The sequence below is a fragment of the Equus caballus genome, chromosome 14, assembly GCF_041296265.1.
Source record: "Equus caballus isolate H_3958 breed thoroughbred chromosome 14, TB-T2T, whole genome shotgun sequence".
Taxonomy (NCBI): Eukaryota; Metazoa; Chordata; class Mammalia; order Perissodactyla; family Equidae; genus Equus; species Equus caballus.
The window spans coordinates 19425534-19435291 of record NC_091697.1 but is presented as its reverse complement, the minus strand read 5'-3'; the positions used below and the strand labels follow the sequence as shown (position 1 = coordinate 19435291).

At 43.9% G+C, this 9758-nt stretch overlaps 1 protein-coding gene across 1 annotated transcript; it reads right to left on the bottom strand.

Annotated features, from left to right (window-relative positions):
- Nucleotides 1-291: 291 nt before the first annotated feature.
- Nucleotides 292-1221, bottom strand: OR1AD1 (olfactory receptor family 1 subfamily AD member 1). Its single transcript, NM_001391342.1, is given in 1 exon segment — nucleotides 292-1221. A coding segment is annotated over 1 exon segment (930 nt).
- Nucleotides 1222-9758: the final 8537 nt, after the last annotated feature.

The following is a 9758-nucleotide window of genomic DNA, read 5'->3' as shown; positions in this document are numbered from 1 at the left end:
TGTCTTATGGGGTTACTGAATCCGTCCCCAAAAATACATCCAAATGTGTCATGTCTTAAATTTCTGATGTCTGTAAAAGGAGTGCTTTAAAGTCAGCCCTTTTTATAGATATAAATTAATGGTTTCATGACTTATGAGTGCCTACCAGCCTCATTTCTAAAAGCGTGATCATGGTCACAGCTCTTTAGAGGCACAGTCATGGGTGAGTTTTGCACCTATCTGGGCCTCAGCTTCTCTGTTTGTAAAGTGAAAACATGTGATTTCCAAGAGTCCTCTCAGCTCTACATTTTTCTAATTCTGGAATCTGACAGTTAGTTTCCTTAGGGCTCCCTTCATGTCACGATTTCTCAGGCTGTAGATGAAGGGATTCACCAGGGGAGTCACCACGGTGAAGATGACAGTGGCCACCGTGTCCTGGACTGAGTAGGAGGATGAAGGGCGCATGTAGACCCCCAGGATGGCCCCATAGAAGAGGGAGACCACAGTGAGGTGGGCTCCGCATGTGGACAGGGCTTTCCTTATTCCACGGGCAGAGGGCAGCTTCAGTACATTAGAGAAGATGTAAGCATATGAAACGATGATACACGTGAATGGTGTCAGAAACATCAATCCACCCACAGTGAACACCATCAGGTCGTTGATAAAAGTATCAGAACAAGAGAGCTTTAGAATGGGGTAGGGGTCACAGAAGAAGTGGTGCACAGCATTGTGGGAACAAAACGTGAGTCGGACCATGAGGAGAGTGTGTAGGAGAGCATGCAGGTTTGTAATGACCCAAGATGCAGCCACCAGAAGGACACAGAGTTTGGGCCTCATGATCACGGTGTAGTGGAGTGGGCGACAGATGGCAGTGTAACGGTCATAGGCCATCACGCTCAGGAGGAACCCATCCATGTTGATGAAAGTGATGAAGAAGTAGATCTGGGTCATGCATTCCACGTATGAGATAGACTTGCTTCCCGAGATGTGATTCACCAGCATCTTGGGGATTGTGACTGATGAAAAGCAGATGTCAACACAGGAGAGGTTGGCCAAGAAGAAGTACATTGGTGTATGGAGATGACTGTCACAGCTGATGGCCAAGATGATGAGAAAGTTCCCCATGATGGTGACCAGGTACATCCACAAGAAGAGCCCCAGGAGAAGCTCTTCCTGCTCTGACTGCCCAGAGAGTCCCAGGAGAAGGAAGCCTGTGACTCCAGTCCGGTTGTCTCTGCCCATGCCTGCGAGGGAGGAAACGTCAGCACAGGGTAATCATGTGACAACAGCTGAGCAAGTTTTGTATTTTGAAACAGTTTACTTATTTGGTTGAGAATTAACTAAAACTGAATAATCTTATTGAGTCATTTTACAGAAAAAGCCTGGTTAAATTCAATAGTGTTTAATTACCAGTGGCTGCAGTTTTATTTTTTCCAGTGCTGTTTAATGATTACCATATATAGTGTTGTATATAGTATTTAACTTAGTCTCATAATTGAGATATTATATTTCACTTTACAGATGCAGGAACTGAAGGAGAGGAAAATTACTACTCCCTCTACCCTTCTAGGTTCTTGGCTGAGACCCCCACCCCTGCCCCCTGGAATAAAAAAGACATTAATAGGAGAAAAACAAACAGAAGTTTAATACCATGTATACTTCCTGTGTACATGGAAGGTACTCATGCAAACTGAGTAACTCCCCAAAATGGCCTTTGCCACTGACTTAAATACCATCTCCAGCTAAAGAGAGAGAAAGATGTTGGGGCAGTTATGGGAGGTGACCAGGAAAAGCACAGTAAACAGCGGTAAGGTTGTTATGCAGAGTTAAGTGTCTGCCTTCTCCATTGCGGAGAGTTTCTAGAGATTTCGTCGTCTTCCTCTTCCTGGCACAGAGAGGGAGATACCCTTACATATGGAGATTTCCCTTATAAACGCAAATTGCTCTTTCAAAAGGGGAACTTCTGCTTGGTTTTCAGAGCTTCTCCCCGACGGCTGCTTTTTAAAAAAATAACCAGCTCAAAATAATCTTTAGGCCAAAGAGACGTATTTTGGGCTGGCAAACTCCACTCTCCTTCAAAACTGAGGCTAGGGGTAGTCAAGTGATGCTTCCAAATTCATGAGCCAATTAAAGTTAGCATTGCAAACCAAGTGAAATGCTTTTTTAACGCTATATTTTGGTTAGCTACCGCTCATTAACAACTCAACCATGCGGCAGGCTGTGTAGTAAATGCCATATTATAAATCTGCAAATTTTGTCTGTGGCTTTTATATTTTCCCAGAATTTGGAAAATTATGGATTTTGTAAGGTCTGCTTGGTGGTTTGTCCTCAACGTTTCACCCGCTATTAAGCTGGCCTTGCCATAGGTCACAGCTGTCACATCGCCGACCTGAGCGTGCTGTTCAGGCTGCCTGTGAAGCCTTTCTTCTGTCTTTCTGCTGACCAGAAGAAGAAAGGTCGTCAGGGATAACATCTGGATTATTTTTGCTGTTGAACAAAAGGGATTTACTGACTGATAGAGAGCAAATTCATGTGGTATATGCAGCAGATTATCCCAGACTGAGAAAGCATTACAATCAGGGGAGTCCAGTAAGTCTTGTGAATGCAACGCCCCTGAAGAATTTATGGTACTTGAATAGTAAAGGAGAGGGATGCCTTCCCTGGGAGGAAAAGGCCTGAGGAAAACGGAAGAGGAAGAGGCAGAAAGGGAAAGGAACAGCTTTGTGACCTGGCTCCAGTGGCTGGGCCAGAGGGTAGTGTGGGAAGTACTTCCGGAGACTGGTTGTAGGTATTCACAACGTGGAGACAGCGAGGCGCCTACTCCGCGAAAGTTAAATTAGTAAAACCAGGGGATAAGTGCTGAGACTTGAAGCCCCTTTTTACCTGGATTATTTCCCAGAACAGGTAGTAACCCAGTCCTAGAGAGAAGCTAGAAGACGCCCCAGAAGGAGCACGGTTACCGGGGACTGTAACGGGGTGGGGGTGGGGTGGATATGCCTTCAAGACAGGTGAGAGTGGCTGGACCAGATGTAGATATAACGGTCTCAGAGATGGAAGTTCCCCATAATGGAAACAGAGGGTAAAGATGAAAGAGGGATAACGGGATGTCAACTGGGACTTCTCCTATGGTCTTTGAGCTGCTCCTAAAGCCAAATAGGGAGGACAACAAGCTCCAAGTGATGCGACCCCAGGCTCCTCGGCTCTCGGTAACAGAAACCGAGGAGCGGCCCCACCACAGCCTCAGGCTTTCTGGGGCTCACGCTGAGCACAGGGACAGTGCACAGGACACGCGTCTCTCTGGCTGCTCTCCAAAGGGGTCGTCCTGCGCCTTTGACGGGGGAGGGGAGCTGCCCGGCGTCTCCATTCCCCTCCGGAGGCGTTGCGCCTCCTTCCCCCTGGTGGTGTCCCCCTCGCAGGCCCCCACCGGGTGGCGGTCCCTGCCCCTGCCCAGCAGGTCCAGCGGGGCGGGGTTGCGCGCTCACTGCGCCGCCTCAGGAAGGCCGGAGAGGGGTCCCCCGTGCGCATGCGGGAGTCGGCTGCTACTGGGGGGAGCTGTGCTGTTGGAAGACTGTTTGTCTGGGCTGCAGGAGTGGCGGGACCGGGAGGTGCCGGCCTGGTGGTCAAGGGGCGGGGGCGGAGTCCCGTGCCTGTTCTGTCTCAGAAGAGCCCCACACTCATCGTCAGAGAGTCTTTATGGAGAGAACTGTGAGCTTTGGGAGAGTCGGTTGCAGGAAAAAACATGATCATTTCATGGTTTAAATTCCAAAACTCGAGACTCCCCTGGAAACCAGCGTGGTAGGTCCTGCACTTAATTCCTCTTGCTGTGACTTCCTAGATATGCACCACCCACCCCTGCGTTTCAATTCAGCTTCCCGGGCAGCTTCCTTATAGGGAGAGAGCCCTCCCACCTGTGCCCTTGGAATGACCTCTATTTTGTGTGCCTTGCGTATGAGAGTCTGCTTTCATGCGTTAGTCTCGTGTGTCTTGTCAGTGTGTCACTGTCTCTGAGACATCTGACATTTCCGCAGCACCGAGCATTTGCTCCTGCCCTTACTCTGGGGCTGCTTCGTGCCTGGAGCCCAGCCCCAGCCCACTACCCTCTGTGGGCTCCAGGGGGCATCCAGGTGGCCTCCCTCTGAAACACCTCTGTCACGTGGTCACAGGCCACAGTGCACCGACAAAGGGAAGCAACACGGGGCAAAAAGGTGGAGATGAGCGCAGAATAGGAGGGTCTTGAACGTCAGACGGTGTCCTTTGTGGGGAGGGAGGGGGCTCTCCACTCTGAGCCTCTGGCCAGCCTTTTTAGGAGCCTGTGCTCACTGTTCCCCGCACTGCTAACCTTACTTATCTCCGTCCTCTCCCGCTGATGCTTTCCTGTTTCCATCTGGGAACCGTGCTTGCCCGTATCCTGCAACGGTCCGCACATCCTGAAAGGAGAAAGGCTCGTACACGTCAGTCCAAGAGACGCTCCCCCTTGAGCTGGGTCACATGCAGAGGGATTTAGTGTGTCTCTTTCTCCAGCTGTAAATCTCTGTGTCTGTGTCCGTGTGGACCTGTGTGTTGGTGGAGGTAACCATGCCCTCTCCCGCTCTCCCGGCTCTTCTTACCTGGCTGCTCTCTGCTGCCATCAGATGCTTCATGGACACCCATCTCCACTGGCTGCCTGCCTGACCCTGAGTGATGGGAAAGTCACAGCCAGGGCTGGGGATTGAGGAACTTTTTCTCGCTGGAGGGGAACATTTAGAGTTATACCCTGTGGCTCTTCCGGGTCTGGCTTGGATGACGGGGAGGGAGTGTACAGATCTTCCATCCCTGGAGGCTGGGACTTCCGTGGGGATCAGGGCTTCAGTGGTTGCCAAGTTTGGGCCCCCGGGGCAGATTCCCCCCAGCTCCTCGTTAGAGGCACACACGCTAACTGTTCTTTGTTCCTACCCTCTCTGGACATGGATATCTCGACTTGAGGGGAACTTAGTTTAATGCTCAGGTTTGTGTCGCACTGCCTCAAGTGCATCTCATGCTCATGTCACAGACAGAATATCCCCGGTCCTCTGCTTTGTGCCCGGAATTAACATGAAGAGAGGGGCTGGCCCCGTGGCCGAGTGGTTAAGTTCATGCGCTCCGCTGCAGGTGGCCCAGCGTTTTGTTGGTTCAAATCCTGGGTGCGGACATGGCACTGCTCATCAAACCACGCTGAGGCAGCGTCCCACATGCCGCAACTAGAAGGACCCACAACGAAGAATATACAACTATGTACTGGGGGGCTTTGGGGAGAAAAAGGAAAAAAAAAAACATGAAGAGAAATAGTGACGCCAGTGAAATTGGCCCCCAGAGATTCACAGCAGCTCCATTCTGCACACTCTGCTCTGCTCTGACTCCCTTGTGTATAATCCTTAGGCCCTCAGGACCCTGCACTCTTTCTTCTTTCAAATACAAGGTTTGATTTCTTAATTTATGCTAAGAAAGTAATGACTAAGAACAGAACCTCAGTTCTTTATTTAAATCTCTGTAATAGTTACTGTGTCCCTGAGATAAGAAACCAGAGGTACCACCCAGAGATGCTGGCCTATGGACGGGGGTAGGGAACACTGGGTGTGGGGTGTATGCGTATGTGGTCGTCTAAGTAGATGCTGTCTGCGGGGGCTATTGGAAGTTGGGTGTGTATTTCTAAGTGTCTTATTTGTGTGTCATATAGAAAGTAAAATATTTAAAAGGTGAGTTTTAAAAACCTACATTTGAAAAAAAGAAAAAGCACAAATATGAAATTGGGCAAAGATGTATTAGGTAAAAGCAGAAGTTAGAGAAGAAAGGTGGCACTATTAATTACAGATAGAGCTATAATGAAGTCAACCACAAGCACAAATCACGAATAAGGAATATCTTATGATAATAAAGGGAAAGCTCATGGAACTTAATAACAGTTATGAAACATCAAGCTCAAAGCAATGTAAGAATAGTTTATATAAGGCAAAGGCTCCTAAAAATTTTTTAAAGGTTGATTAAATTAATCTTAATGATAGACTTTAATATACACTTCCCAGAATTTGATAAAATAGTTAATGAAAAATATGGCACAGGTTTTGTTTAAACAATGAAGAAATTAGATTTAAAAATATATACTACATATTTCCACCCCGTAAATAGAAAATACACATTCTTCTAAGTCCAGAGAACAATTACAAATATTGGCCTTTTCTTGGCTACAATAAAAACTTTAATAAAGTCCCCAAACATTGATTTCACAGGCTACATTCTCTGATAGCCTCCATCACCAAGTAAAAAATGTACAAAGAAATGTCCAGTTGGTAAAATTTAAAACAATGTTCTTCATAATGCCCATATGAAGAAGAAAATTAAAACCACATGATTTATAAATTAAAGAAAAATTAATATAAAAACCTATGGGAAAAATAACCTTAAATGTTTTTGTTAATAATGAAGGAATATGAAAATAAATAAGCCAAGCATTCAATCAAGCATTTTTGTTTTAAATTTATTTTAGTCAAATAAATATATTAGCACAGCTTTAAAAGTTAAACAAATCTTCACGTGAAAAACCCCATCTCCTCCCTCAGCCCTCCACCCTGGGTGCTCTTTCCCAGTGTGAGTACTTCTGTGCATTTCTAAATAATATGCTGATAATGCCACTGTTTGATCATTGATCTGCAGTCTTATCTACTTTCCCATTTTGACGGGTGATGAGTAATACCGAGTCACCATCCAATTTCCTCTTCCTCAAACCCCCCTAAGATAGGTACATCACAATTTTTTAGCATGTCAATATGTATCTTCGGCATTCTGACTCTGTTATACACTATTAGTGTACTAATCTTACTTTTTTTCTTGTACAACTTTTGGATGTTCCTGAAATTAATAATTGCCTATTTTTTTCATTTGCTTAATTTTTAGGCTTTTATTTTTCCCATATTCCAAAATTAACCTTTCTAGGTCTGAGTTACAATTAATAGAGAACAAACACTACTCATTTCAGTACATTGTGATAAATTTTGATAATCGCGTGCAGTCATGTAAGCACCACTACCATCCAGCTTTCCAGAAGAGCTCTATCATCCTCAGAAGCTCTCTTGTTCCCCTTTGCAGCTAACGCCCGCCCGCGACCAGGGCGTGACTGATCTGCTTTCTTCTACTCTGTGTTTTCTGGAATTTAATATAAATGGAATCATACAGCATTTGGCCTTTTGTGTTTGACTTCTTTCACTTAGCATAACGTTTTTGAGTTCATCCATGTTGTCAATGTATCACAAATTTGTTGCATTTATTAACATTGTGTTCCTTTTTATTCCTGAGTAATATTCCATAGTAATGAGATCCACAATTCTTTTTTTTCAAAGACTACTTTTCCTTTTTCTCCCCAAAGGCCCCTGGTACATAGTTGTATATGTTTAGTTGTGGGTCCTTCTAGTTGTGGCATGTGGGATGCCACCTCAGCATGGCTTGATGAGCAGTGCCATGTCCACGCCCAGGATCCGAACCAGCAAAACCCTGGGTTGCCAAAGCAGAGTGTGGGAACTGAACCACTCGGCCATGGGGCCGGCCCCAAAAGATCCACAGTTCTTATATCCATTCAACAGTTGATGGAAATTGGATTGTTTCCAATGTGGAGCTATGATATATATTATGTATGCATATCTCTACATATTTATATAATGCGTATATAACACCACCGTGCACGTTTCTGTCTAAGTCTGTGTGTTGGCATATATTTTCATTTTTCTGGGAATGTGATTATTGGGTTTTATGGTAAATGTATTTTCCCTTTTTTTGGGTGAGGAAGATTGGTCCTGAGCTAACATCTCTTGTCAATCTTCCTCTTTTATTTTTTTCTCCCCAAAGCACCAGTACATAGCTATATCCTAGTTGTAAGTCCTTCTAGTTCTTCTATGTGGGATGTCACCTCAGCATGGCTTGATAAGTGGTGTGTAGGTCCGTGCCCAGGATCAGAACCAGCAAACCTCAGGCTCTCAAAGCAGAATGCACAGATTTAACCACTACACTGCGGGGCCAGCCCCAGTAAGCATATTTTTAACTTTATAAGATAATTTTGCTCAAATGCTCAAATACTCAAATGCTCAAATACTGTTTTGCTCAAATGGCTGTATCATTTTGCGTTTGCATCAGCAATATGAGAGTTCCAGTTGTTTCATGTCCTCACCAACACTCGCTATGGTCAGTCTATTGTCAGTATTAGCCATTCTACTAGATGTGCAATAATGACTCACGGTGGTTTTCCTTTGCATTTTCCTGATAACTGCTGATGTTGAGTATCTTGTACTTATTGCTCATTTGTATATCTACTTTTGAGGACTTTTATTAGGTTGTTTGCCCATTTTCATCGAGGGGTTTTTCTTCTTATTTTTGAGTTACAAGAATTCTTTTTACATTCTGGATCTCATTCTTTTGTCTGATATAAATTTTGCAGATATTTTCTCCCAGTTTTTGGCTTGCCTTTTAATTTTATTAACTATGCTTTAAGAACAAAAAAAATTAATTTTCATGAAGTTTATCTTATCAGTTATTTTCCTTTAAAGCTGTGCTTTTCAGGTCTTATTTATGAAACCCTCACGTCAGTCAGTGTAACAAAGATTACGTATCATGATTTCCTCTAGTAACTTAATAGAATTTGTCTTTGTGTTTGTCTATGATTCATTTTCAGTGAATGTTTGAGTATGATGTGGGATAAGAATTAGAGTTTATTTCTATCTGTACTGATAATCACTTATTCCAGCATCATCTGTTGAAAAGACTTTCGATTTCATGTTGAATTATGTTGGCACTTTTGTTGAAAATCAACTCATCATCTAAGTGTAGGCCTGCTTCTGGAATCATCGTGGTCTTCCATTCATCTCTATGTCAATCCTACACCAATACCACGCTGTTTTGATCACTGAATCTTTATGTTAAATGTTGAAATCAAGTAGTGTAAGTGATCTGATCTTGTTCTTATTTTTCAAGATTATTTTGGCTATTTTAGATCCCTTGCCTTTCTATACAAACTTTTTTTTTTTAAACTTTTTATTAAGATTATGATAGTTTACAACCTTGTGAAATTTCAGTTGTACTTTATTGTTAGTTGTGTTGTAGGTGCACCACTTCACCCTTTGTGCCCTCCCCCCACCCCTCCTTTCCCCTGGTAACCACCAATCAATTCTCTTTGTCTACATGTTTAACTTCCACCTAAATGGAACTATGAGTGGAGTCACCCAGAGTTCGCCTTTCTCTGTCTGGCTTATTTCACTTGACATAATACCCTCAAGGTCCATCCATGTTGTTGTGAATGGGATGATTTTATCCTTTTTCGTGGCTGAATAGTATTCCATTGTATATATATACCACATCTTCTTTGTCCAATCATCTGTTGATGGGCACTTAGGTTGCTTCCACGTCTTGGCTATTGTAAATAATGCTGCAATGAACAGAGGGGTGCATGGGACTTTTGGAATTGCTGACTTCAAACTCTTTGGATAGATACCCAGTAGTGGGATGGCTGGATCATATGGTATTTCTATTTTTAATTTTTTGAGAAATCTCCATACTGTTTTCCATAGTGGCTGCACTAGTTTGCATTCCCACAAACAGCATATGAGGGTTCCTTTTTCTCCACAACCTCTCCAACATTTGTCACTTTTTGTTTTGGTTATTTTTGCCATTGTAACAGGTGTAAGGTGATATCTTGGTGTAGTTTTGATTTGCATTTCCCTGATGATTAGTGATGATGAGCATCTTTTTATGTGTCTATTGGCCATCCATATATCTTCTTTGGA